The sequence below is a fragment of the Falco rusticolus genome, chromosome 1, assembly GCF_015220075.1.
Source record: "Falco rusticolus isolate bFalRus1 chromosome 1, bFalRus1.pri, whole genome shotgun sequence".
Taxonomy (NCBI): Eukaryota; Metazoa; Chordata; class Aves; order Falconiformes; family Falconidae; genus Falco; species Falco rusticolus.
The window spans coordinates 73,533,621-73,546,116 of NC_051187.1; the positions used below are offsets into that span (position 1 = coordinate 73,533,621).

Sequence of the window (12,496 nt, forward strand, 5' to 3'; positions counted from 1 at the left end):
AGCACTAGATTCCTTCAACACCCACTCAACACTTCCAGCCCCACTTCCCCACCTACATAAAACCCAACTCCTCCAGCACTGCCTGTCTCCTCTCCTAAACCTCTCTGGCCCCTCCTGTCACACTTTATTACCTCAGTCACCCCCAAACTCAATTCAGCAGTTATAGTGATTCCACTTAGGGAGAGCTGTCAAGCCTTCAGATACTTGGGCTTTTTCAGCTAAACTGAACTGGAACAATTTTAGTGATAATCTGAAGAACTAAATCAAACGAAAACATTTATTAAACTCGCTGCCCATCTGATAAAGGTGGAAGATTCAGCAGTGGCATACAGCAGCAGCAACCATCAGTCTTACAGACTTAAAAATCCTCAACTGAAAGTGAAAATGCATGTAGGCTAAATATAAGCCTTCTGGGTTTGCTTTTCTCAGCAACCTTCCATGGACTCCTGCGAGGTGTTTTCAAATGCCCAGGGGTCCACTGATCAAGAAGCGTTGGTTCAGGGAATTTATACCAAGTCATATAGCTCTTCCCTCCCTTTTTCTGAAGTATAGAGATAGGAAACTGTCTATACCATTTGGTTTCACATATTAAGAAGTCAATTTAATTCAGTAGAAAATGCTCAGGCCAAGTAATAGGCCAAAACGTGACAGAGAATGGGAATACAATTACTTCCTTATTTGAAGCCTAAATGAAATATGAGAATTTTTAAATTGTTGGCATCTCACTTACCACTTTTTCAATTATATTTTCAATTATCAGTGGATTATCAGTGAAATTTCTTCATAAAGAAATAATATAAAGAATATAGAAAATACAATGAAAAACAAAAGAGCAAATATCAAAATATTGATTCAATGACCACTAAACAATATGCATTTATTTTGTTTCATTGGGTGACCCAGGCATTTTTCAGTGAAAGCTCTGTTCAAAGGCAGTGCTCAAGGACTTTTTTCTTAGTATTCTAAAAATGCAAAAGAGCTTCAAATTATTTGCATACTGCCATCAATGCAAAAAAAAAAAAAGACTGCAGTGCATTTTTTTAAATTTCACTGCTTTTCAACATACTTCACTTATTTCCTTTACCTGTAAAGGATCAAGCAGTTCAAGACTAGTTTCCTTTAATCTATAAAATGTTCTTATTTAGCAAATAGCAAACTATTTAAGATTGCAATGACAAAAACATTTCAGTGGGAAAACCTCCCTAGGGGGGCTGTGCTGGTACCAGCAATCTGTACCACTCCACATAAAATAACCACACCACACCGTTAATGTGTTTGCTGAACATCAACAAATAAGATGTATAAAGATTTGTAGTCTGATTTCTCTGCTATGCTAGAATAAAGTGAAACAATGGTAAATGACACTCCATTGTAATGTTATTGTTAATTAAGGCATTAACTCCACCAAGCAGCTTTAATCTTGAATACCGGGACCGAGTTGCCTGATTACATTACTATGCTGTCTCCTAGGGTAGTTTCCAGTCATCTTGGCACTCAACAGCAAACATGCATGTTTATACATATCAAGTATTCTTTGTATTTCCAAAATTATGCCTTAATATCTAAGTGCTTATTTAAATAGATCAGATACACAGCCTCAAGACATCTTTAAACCCATGAATGACATATTCAAGATGAAACATTGTTTCTATATTGTTCACTCATTTACATGATGATAACTTTTAACAAGCTCTGGTGATTTGTCGAGGAAAAATGAATATATTCTAAGAAGAAATTTTTCTTCTTAGTTTGGGCATGTGTATTATAACACATATTCCTTTATCATATTTTGAATGAGAATACATGGAGACCTAGAGAACCTTCCTTTCTGATCATTCTGCTTTTGCACATGCAGCCCAGACCCTGCTAATTCTCATCTTGAAGGCTGAATAGAACCCTGTTTCTCCCTAAAAGTGCCAGGAGTCTTTGAATTAATAATTTGTGTTTTTTCTTAATGTGACTGAGGCAGGATAGGCAGAATATGAACAGTTGTATCAACAGTGGTTTATCAATCACGTGTATTTGAGATATGGAGCTTTTAAATGTCTAATGCCAACTGTACAACTGTTCAGTATGTCAGAAATCATAAAGGAAAATTCCATGTTTGTCCCTGTGGCTCTTCCTTCCAAGAAATGCTGTTCAGCTGAGTCCTGAAGCTGATCTTGCTGAAGATCGTAGCTGAGAGAGCTTGCAGTATAACTAGGCTAAAAGATGATTTGAAGTGGAAAATAGTTGATGAGTAACATGCTTAATTTGTTTTGAAGTATGAAGAAAGTGAAAAAGATGTGTGTCTGGTTTTCCATCAGAAATTAAGGGGTTTTTTTGCCTTTTTTTGCCTTTTTTCAGAATGTCATTGGGAAAACATTTGGCTTCAGTTCTGCAAACACTTGAACACATGAGTAATAAAGAGTCTTCTTGATCCTGCTGAGGACTGAGCGAAATGGTGCATTTTTAATATTGGAAATTTCTGACATACTTTTCAAAAAGAAAAACTGAAAGACTGAAACAGCAGTGATTTCTATTCAGGCATTACATAAAGTTGTTTTAGAAATTCTTAGCTTGATATTGAATCCATTAAAATACATCTACACTTTAAACAGTTCTAGCTGTCTCTCTTTTGTTCAAATTGTGTAAACTACTACGCCCCAAGAATTGCTATCAGTTGTCATATGGGAAGGATATGTCAAATAGGGGCTTGCTGAGTTGTGGTACTATTGGTTACCATTATCAGAGACTTTGGAATAGAGAATGTGATTCTTAAGGTGGCAGATACAGCCAAGCTAGAAGGGACGGCATGCATTTTGGAGGACAGTATTATAAATAAAATTATAGTGACAGATTGTGCAAGTATCCTGAAATATAGGATGAAATTCAACAGGGACAAGCAGAAAGCACTACAGTTGAACAGGAATAAAACCTCAGAGTGCCTGAAGTTCTGATAACAGGAGGGGATTCAGAAGTTTTTTAGTAAATCAGAAACAGTATGAGTCAGCAATGTCATACCGTGACAAAACCAAACATCATACTGGGATATAAAAACAGAGGTCTTGTATATAAGACACATGAACTAATACTTACACCCTGCTCAGCAAGGCCTCAACCAAGGTACTGTATCCAGTTTTTGGCACACCACTTCAAGAAAGTGGAGGGAGGCCAAAAGGCAAGCAAGGAGAATAATCAGAAGTCCAGAAAAGACAACCGCGGGGAAAGACTGAATGATGAGTTGTTTAGTTTACAGAAGAGGACAGACCGATGACACCCTAACAGCTTTCAAGTATGTGAAAGACTGCTGCAAAAGATGAACTTACGCTGTCCTCCATGGTCATTGTGCACAATAAAATAATGATTTAAAATTCAGTTAGGGCTATGTCAACAAATTTTCTTACTGCTTGCCGGCATGGGTAGAAAAGTTTGTCGCAGATCACATAAGAAGGCTGTCGCATCCCTGTCTGGTGGGTTTAGGGGAAAGTCAGGCAAAGGGCTGTCAGGGCCATGGGGAAGGTAGGCTGGGCTCGGCTCAGCGCTTGCTGTGCAATCTGCTTGCTGTATTAGCAATTTCTTTAAAAATATTAATACATCTTGTTGCAGCGCAGAAGCCCAGCCAAGAAAGGGACTCGCCACGGACGTAGCGAGAACGCACGCAACTCCTTGGCAGACGCGGCCCGCCTCCGCCAGGCAGCACGGCTGCGCGCGGGTTTTCTGCTCGCAGGGGAAACCTCCTCAGGAAATTGCCCGGCCTCTCCTCTCCCCCGTAAGCCTCCCGGTCGCCTGCCGCAGCTGCCCTGCCCAGGAGGCCTGCGGCCAGCGCCGGCAGCAGGGCGAGAGCCCCGCGCAGGCCGCCCCGCCCCGCGCCGCCACCAGCCCCGCCCCCCCCACCTCTGACCCCACGTTCCTTAGTTACCGCGCGGGGCGTCACTCCGGGGCTATGCCGCTGCTGCGCGTGGCGGCGAGTCGGGCTGAACCATTCACCCCGCCGCTGGGGGGACAGCGGAAGTGAGGGCGCGGCGGGTACTCCCGGCTTGCGCCGGCAGCGGCGGTTGGACTCGTTGCTGTAACTCCCTCCTGCGAGCTACCCTCTCCCCCTCCTCTCCGCGCTCTCGTTGGTTTCGTCCCGTAGGGGCCATAGCGACGGCGGGCGCGCTCGGGGAAGATGGCGGCTCCGGCCTCTGCGCCGCTGCCCGCTCCGTGAGCACGGCGTTCGCTCCTTTCCCCCTTCCCCTCCTGGCTCCTGCACCCCGTCCCTCCCGGCTGCCCTCCGCCTCTTCTCCTTCCCCTCCGGGGGCGTAGGGATCATGTCGGACTCGGAGGAGGAGGAGAGTCCGGACCGCCAGCTCAAGCTAGTGGTGCTGGGGGATGGCACCACTGGCAAGGTCAGTGCCGGCCCCCGCCGGCGGCACCCCGCTCTTCTCCGTCGCCGCGGTGCCCCGATCCCGTTCCCTGGCCGCCCCCCTCAGCGTTTCCCGCCAGCTCTCCTGCTCAGGAGGGAGCAGCCCGCCGCGGCTTGCAGTCTGTCGCGCAGCCGTTGTCGCGATACCCGGCGGCGTGACGCCGGCTGACCGCTCCCCCTTCACTCCCGGCCCTGCGCTTCTCCCTCTCCGTAGCGTGTGGGGCGGGGGCGTAGCGGAGCGCCGGGACGGGCCCCGCCGCTGCCCGGCCGGCGGGCTGAGGCGGGCGTCTCGCCGGGGAGCTGCGCTGCCGGGCCGCCCGCACCTGCTCCGTGCTCGGCAGCGAACCCCCTGGCAGGGCGTCCGCACCCCCGCGGAACCCGAAGAGGCTTCATCAGCCTTTAGACGTGTACGACTTTAATCCAATTTTCTTGAGCCTTAATAAAAGGAGCGGCTAATAACGTGACTGACGGTGGGGCTGCCTGGTACGGAGTTTCCGGCTGATCCGCGCAGAGCGGGTGCCTGGAGCGGCCGGAGCGGCCCGCGGGTGCTGCCGGTGCCGGCGGGGGCCGAGGCCGGGCCAAGCACGGGAATTCGCGGTTCCCACCGAAGCGAGGAGCCGGGGAGCTTGTTTAGCTGGGTCTCCACGCTCTCCTCATTTGGGTTTCAGAGCTCGTACCCCCCCCCCCCCCCCCGAGGTAGACAGAACAGTTTGCATCGGTTTGAGTTACTGTTTCAAAGTTTGGAAAGGTACTTCAGGGTCAGTTTGCTTTTTTGTTTGTGACTTTATGGTTTTTTCCTATCTATAATAGACATAATTAAGTACTATTCATAAAAGCTTTTTCATAAACAAGTTATACTTGTCTTCTTAAAAGAGAAATTTTGACAGAGACCAAAGAAGGCAAAAGGGAGGCTGCTTTCTTACCCATTTAAATAGCCACTGTACTTTACACGCATGAACATACCTAGTGCCGTATGTAGCCTGAATCCTTTTGTGAGATACACCTGAAAAGAGCAATACTATTGTGTGTGTGAAGGAATACAGTTTTTCTTCCATCATTAACTTTTGAAAACGTGGGGAGACAGAAAGTCTGCCAGCATCACAGTTTATATGAAAAGTAGAGGTATTAGTAGAGGTGGTTTAAATGTACTGCCTGCCATTAATAGAAATAAGCTCTTAGGGAAAGTTCATGCGTGGTTTTGCTCACTTACTTCTGCAGAGCTCTATGAGGAAATAAAACATGTTTTTATCTCCAGTGATTCTAAACCCAGTCTGAGGTGGTACTGTATTCATCTGAGTCAGTAGATGGCAATTCCAAGCAGCTATGTGATCACAGGATTGACAGCTGAAGTGCTGTTTCATTGGTAGCATTCCCCAGGAGTTTTCAGTTCAAACTGAGGAATCCTTTCTCTACTGCTGTTTAGCACCTTGTGACAAGACCTCTCGCCAAACATGGATTTTCAAGCATTCTTGAGTTTTGATGTATATTCCTTCTGGTTCCTACCTCTCTCTTGGGAGCTGCCACTCACTGGATCTCCTACGGGCTCTAAGAATACTGTGCTTCAAGTGCAGTTTATCTTGCATGAGGAGCAGCTGTGCTATGGTGGGCTGCTTTTCCTTCTGTCCCCCCTAGATGATGCTGTAATAGAGGCTTCTTCCAGCCATCCTGATAGCCTAGCAGCAAACACTTGCAGTAATAGATTTATTGTAAGATCTTGTAAAAATACAAGAAGTGATTGGGTCATAGAATGGAAGGGTAAAATGTACCTAGTACTATTTGAAGCACCTCAGAAGATGAAATTGTTGAGGTTCCTCTCCTTTGTTGGCTACCTGCTCTGCTTACCTGTTGAAGTGTGTATGTCTGTATGTCTTCAACAATATAAATAGTCTGCCTCATATCTGGTTCACAGCTGATCTTTACATGGCTGCATACTTAGCCTCGCATTTACTGTGCAAGACATTGGTTTTTCTCTTCTGTCACTGGGATCTTTGAACAGGAGGCGTGTGGGAAACAATGGAATATATCTTAGAAATATGTCTTGTGTTTAGTGGGAGATGTTGATATTTGACTTCTTTCTATTGTTTGCCTTCCTGCCAAGAAAAGAAAAAAAAGTTTTATGTTCTCCCATTTTTCTCCCATTTGGCCATCTGGGGCTGCCTTGTCTTCAGTTCTCCGGGGGTGGGGTGGGGGGGGTGGGGGGGTGGGAAATGTCCTTGTGAGTCAGCTGGCTGAAGGTGTAAACTTGTTTTCTTTTTCCTTGCTCATTGTTTAGACAAAACGTGATTCGGGTTCTATGCAAGGGTTGGTAGCAGTTTAAAAACAAATCGGTGTCAGTTCAAGCTAAGAGTAATGTTTACATTTCCAGTAACTAGGGATTGCTCTATCCATGAGGCAAGGGAGCGGTATCATGCTGCTGTTCATTTGTTTTGTGGTGGCTGAATGGATAATTGGATTCTTCAAATTTTAAGGGTAGGAATAAGCACTGCTGGAGCAAGCTGTAAGAAGAGAAGAGTAAAAAGGGAAGAAGCAATGAAAGGAGTGAGACAGAGTAGAATCTGAATAAGTATTAGGGTAAAAGAGATGGTAAGGGAACAGTAAATTGTTGAAAAGCTGATGAAGGCAAGGTTGGTTAGTAGGAAGATAATAGAGAATGATTTTAATGAACTAGACAAACTAGGAAAAAAATCTGAAATCAGAAGTAGGAAAAATATGAGATGAAAATAAACAGCAGTTATTAATAGCAGTTGGCTTCTTTGATTTTGATTACAGGAAGGAATGTATGCAACACAGCAGCCTTATGCATCTAGATTTTAAATCAACCCACTCTTTCTGAGCCAAAATGCTTTTCCTTTAAAATAAACCAGCAGTACTAGTATGGATTGAAAAAAAATGACATTATGGTCCAGGTATTTCTACTCTTGCTATGAACAGGTTGGCTTAGCATTGTTATATACTTCAGTATTCATTTGAGCTAGAACTACTCTGATTTGCTACTGTTGAAAAAGTTTTGGGCCTCTGGAAACAAATCTTGGAGCTATTCATGGGAAGGGAGGTACTGAAAAATAGGTATGCAGGAGGAGCAAAGCAGCCAAGGTTCTGCCTTTCTGCCATCAGCTGCAGCTGAGACTAAACTATGGTAGCAGAAACATCCTACCTTTTCCTTCTTTTAACAATGGATGGTGAAAATGAAAGAGCAAATGCTTGACCTGGTATGAGAATTTGCAGGAGCAGAAGCATAGGCTGGAATACAGAGTGGTGTCCTGCTTGCTTTAGGATTTTTTAGGATGTCAGATTTTTAAGCATTGAGCCAATTTTGGATCTTGTTGTTGCACATGGTCTCAAAAACTTAATCAGTGTTGACAAAAACATTGTTACTGTTCAGTCTTACAAATGGAAAATTGCAAGTGTCCTGTGCGGATTGGCGTAGCTTCATAGATCCATGTCTAACGTAAAAAAATCTTGGTAATTTTCTCTTTATTCAGTACTTGGGAGTGGGGTGGAAAGACATCAGCTTCAGATGACAGAGCTACTTCCTTTGTTTGCAAGATATTTTGTCCCCCCATAAAGCCAGACTGTTCTCAGTGAGAAGTTCTCTTGTGTTGGACAGTTAATGCGTTTTTATGCTAGTTAAAGCATTGTTACTTAGTCTAGCGTTTCTTTTCATTTTGCTTGTCTTAAAATTCTTGCCAGTAGGGATAGGACATGACTGAGGGATGAATGTTGCTGTTCTTGGAGAACAGCAGTGACATTCTGGAAGGGAGTGAGGGAAGGGATGGATAGATATTTGCTTTTTGGAGAGTGGGTTCTCAAATGGCTGGTAAAGTTGGTATATGAATAGAAATTCATAGCTTTGGAACTATGTGCTTGTATCCCATTGAATTTTGGTTTTAGTTTTCTTTCAACTAAGATGCTGTACTTCGGTGTTGCTTTCTGAAAGCTTTCTTCTGTAGGATTTTACTCTTAAGAATTGTCATTGATGGGGTTTCCTCTACAAGCTTCCCTGTTGACCTGGTGAGTAGTCAGTGTCAGTTAGAACTGGCTGTTATTGCTTGTTCTGTTTGATTTTCAATTTATTTCATAAATACTGTTTGCTATTTTTTTTTCAATTTACTCTGTATGTAGGTGTTTAGGAACAGCGTGTCAGCAGTTTGTACTGTTGATGTTGTAAAATAGAAGCAAGAAATTGTCTTGCCTCACCTGTGAGGTTTAATTGCATCTGTTTCCAAAAGAACCTTCCCAAATATCCCATTGTATTTTGCACATAGAATAGTATAAATGTTATGTACTATTTTTTACAGCTGTCTTGATTGCTGTATGTTAGAACCAAAAGATTATTTTTTTTGTCTGAAAGGAGAGGGTTTGTAATGCCAACCTTCAGTAGTGTATTGCTATTTAGAACAGCATGTGAGTGTTTGCTTTGAAGTATTCAAGACAAATGTGTGAACCTGCCAAACTTGGTCTCATGGAAAGTTTGCTATGAAAGGTGGCGTCCTGTTTGTCTTAGTAGAGATTTGAAGGAGCAAGGTCTTCTTGATATCATGCTGTCCTCTGATCTCTACATTAATGGCTGAAATTTTATGGATAGATGATAATTTTTTTATAAATGGTCAGTGATCACTGATTACTCTTTACAGCTACAGTTCTACTGAAACATTATTTAACTTTAGTTATTTTTTATGTAGATTGTACTCAACATATCCTTACAGGCAAAACTGTCATGCAGAGTCTTTTATGGCAAGCGTGGCAGAGAACAATTTTAGGATTAAAGGGAGTATTTGTATTGTAGGGGTACTTGAATATGCACTGACATAACTTCTTTGCTTACTGTTGTGGAGAAGTTTGAACTGTTGCTCTTAGCTTAGTATTTTGTGGACAAATACTTGTTCTGTGAATAAATAGAGGACTCTACTCTGGTAATTCAACACCTTCCTTGAGCTCTAAGGTTTATTAGAAAAAAAAAATTAAAAAGGAGTTAGTCAATGATTTTCTGCTATAAATTCCTTTGCATTCAAGAGCAGAGGAAAACTGTTTAATAGAACTTTGCCATGCTGTTGATTACTTGCTGCTCTTATTGGTTGGCTGTTAATTGAATGTATGTTGTTTGTTTTTACTAACACCCCTAGAAGCCCTCAGGGAATATTGAGTGTCACAGAGTGATAAAGCTAACATTTACTGAGCCCTTAAAACAAGAAGGGAGTGGTTGCTTATTTAATGGGGATCTAAATTAGTGTGTTGGAGAACGTAGAATTCCATGATATAGTCAGATGACATTTTAATCTGTACTCTGGGTACTGGTTACTTTTCTGAAAAGGATAATTTCAAGAAGACTGGTATACTCCTGCAATGCTTTTATTCTTATCTACATTTTTAAGATCATGATGGATTAAAAATAATGTCTTTGTAATCTTGACATGCTAACTACTGATTAAAAGAATCAGTTCTACTGACTTTTTCAGGGCTACAGTCTAAATCTGTATTGAATTTTATTTTGTGCATGTTGTTAGTATTACTGTCACATAGCTGTAGGCAGAAGAATCTTCTCACGATTCATCCTCTGTGGTCTTCACCCTCTCCACAGTGATCTAAATATATAAGCATACTCATGCTATTTCTAGTTTACTTGCTTTTTTTTCTCTATTTATTTATTTTTTTTTAATCCTCTTGGGGTTTGAGTTCAGTGAAGTAAATGAAAATGTTGCCATAATCTTTAATTGATTTTTTGCATTACTTCCTAAACATATCTTCTCATATCAAAATATATTTTTTTAAATACATATATATATATGACAATGGTAGGAATATAAATGTGAGATAGAAACAAGAAAACAGTAAATCTTATGTTATTTACTTAACAGATAATTTAATAGTTGAATAAATGTTTGCCTATTCGTACTAGAGCTTTAATGCTGGAGCTCTGGTGATCGTGTTTTCATGCAAAAAAAAAGTTACAATTTCTTCCTGTGTACATTTGACATTATCAGTATAATTTAGATCTGTGTTATAACTGTTCTATTAATAGAACTTGCCTATTCTAATTTTTCAGAACTATTGGCATTATTTTGCTATTGCATTTTGAACTAAATGTGCTCCAACAATAATTTTTAATAAAAATTTATGTGACTTATCTCTTTGGATCTTGGTGAATGGAAAGCTGACAAAAAAAATTCCTTCTTGCCCATTTTGAGTTTTCTCTGACAGTGTGGTTTTTTTTGGGATGTTAGGATTTCTTTCCCCTGTTTATATAAATGCATATTTAGATTTTTTTTTCTGCAATTACTTTGTTTTTATAATTTCACATCATGTCAACATGAGATTTTTAAGTGTATGCCACTGATTTGATATAGGATGTATTGTATCTGTGTCATTCATTTTTAATATAGTATTTAATTTTCTCCACAATACAAACCTTTGTATGCTTTAGAATTGCACCTCTCTTCCCCCTTCCCTGCCCCCCCCATCCCTTTTTTTTTTGGCTTTAAACTTTAGATTGTGGGACGCCTTTTTTTCTTTCCTTTTTTTTACCCGCCTACTTAGAGAAGTTAAATTGCTGGTGAAAGAACTAAATGCCTTGCTCCAATACATTGTGTAGGTTAGTTGTGTATCCTTTTAGTAGTATGTAGTAAAAGCTGATTGTTATGTCAACAGTGTATTGTTCTACTTTCATAAATCCACAAATATAAATTGAAGAAATAAGTTTCCAAAGTTCCCCTTAAAGGAATGATTCTGCAAATGTGTGTTCTTAACATGAATTTAGTTTTTCCTGTGTCCAAGAAAGTACTTTTCATATCTTAGATTTCATGTGATCCTGAAATTCTGATGTATTTCTGACATACTTTGGAGCCCCTGTGGGACTCTGCATGATGCAGATCTCTGTTCCCTCCCAGAAAGTTCATCTGGGATCAAGGTGTTCTGTACCAGAGAAGGAGCCTTTTTGCAAATGAATGTTTTTTAAAAATAACAAGCTCTTCATGTATGGATACTGTCACTTTAGATTTGTGTCTGTTTGAGCATACTAATGATACCTCATTCAGTTTTGTGTAGTATTTTGTAATATGACTGTCACAGTACCTTTGAAATACAAAGAAAATATGCACCTTGCTGCTTTGTGCATAAATCAGTAGCCTTTGCCACCTCCTCTTACTGTGTTGAAGCTGGCTGGAATGCTTGTCAATCCAAATCCATGAACGCTGTTACCATGCATTGATGTAAAAAGTGCTTGACTGTATTTCATGCTTCTGGTTTGACATCAAGATTTTTGCTGTTTAAAATGACAATTTAATTTGATATTGTTCTGTTTCAGACGTCCTTAGCTACACGTTTTGCTCAAGAAACGTTTGGAAAACAGTACAAACAAACCATAGGACTGGACTTCTTCTTGAAAAGGATAGTATTGCCAGGTAAGAGAATAAAAACTAACACTGAAAGGTTGGGCAGAGTAAGACTTGCACAAACAGATTCTTCAAAGTAACGTGTACTAAATAAGCTTAGTGCAGTGCTTTTTATGGCAAAATAGCTTATTCAGAGAAAAAGTTGTTAGTATGTTCTTGCCAGGTGACAAAAGGTTATGCATTTACAACATAGATCTTAAAGTAGAACACTGGATTCAAATAAAAGGAATGTTATCTATATTAATGATTTTTATTAGCTTTATTTGAGTGTACTTGCTGTCCATGTGGCTAGTGTAACATACAACAATGAACTGGAACTTTAAAAATACTCATTGAAAAAGTATATGTGTTTTGAAAGAAACATATATATATATTTTTAAATGAAATATACAACTTATATTTGAGTTGTGTGAGAGAAGCATAATGCAGCTATGGAATTGCAGTGCTCTAATATGTGAATGCTGTTTTATGCAAGGCAGCATGAAATTGCTGGCATTTAATAGACCACTAAAATTTAGGGTCCCTCGGCACTCATAAAAATACAGTTTGAGCATTCAAGATGTTTCACTTCACGACGGCAAAGAAACTATTTAGATGCCAGTTGTAGCACACTGCATGGAAAATGCAAAGAAATAATTAAAACAGAATAGTTGCTGGTAGAAATTTGTCTCTGAACAATTGGGGGTTTGAAATAAGTCTTTTCACTGATTTGTGGCTGCTC

General features: G+C 40.8%; 1 protein-coding gene across 2 annotated transcripts in view; it reads left to right on the forward strand.

The window, feature by feature from the left end:
- The first annotated feature begins 3,937 nt into the window (after positions 1-3,937).
- Positions 3,938-12,496, forward strand: part of RAB28 (RAB28, member RAS oncogene family) — a 66,092-nt gene continuing 57,533 nt past the window's right edge. Inside the window, exons 1-2 of one of the 2 annotated variants that reach the window (XM_037384674.1) lie at positions 3,938-4,370; positions 11,688-11,784. In XM_037384674.1, the coding sequence (XP_037240571.1) occupies positions 4,293-4,370; positions 11,688-11,784 (175 nt within the window). In that variant the 5' untranslated portion in view covers positions 3,938-4,292. The remainder of the gene's footprint in view (positions 4,371-11,687; positions 11,785-12,496) is intronic. The other variant, XM_037384682.1, reaches the window with a different exon arrangement.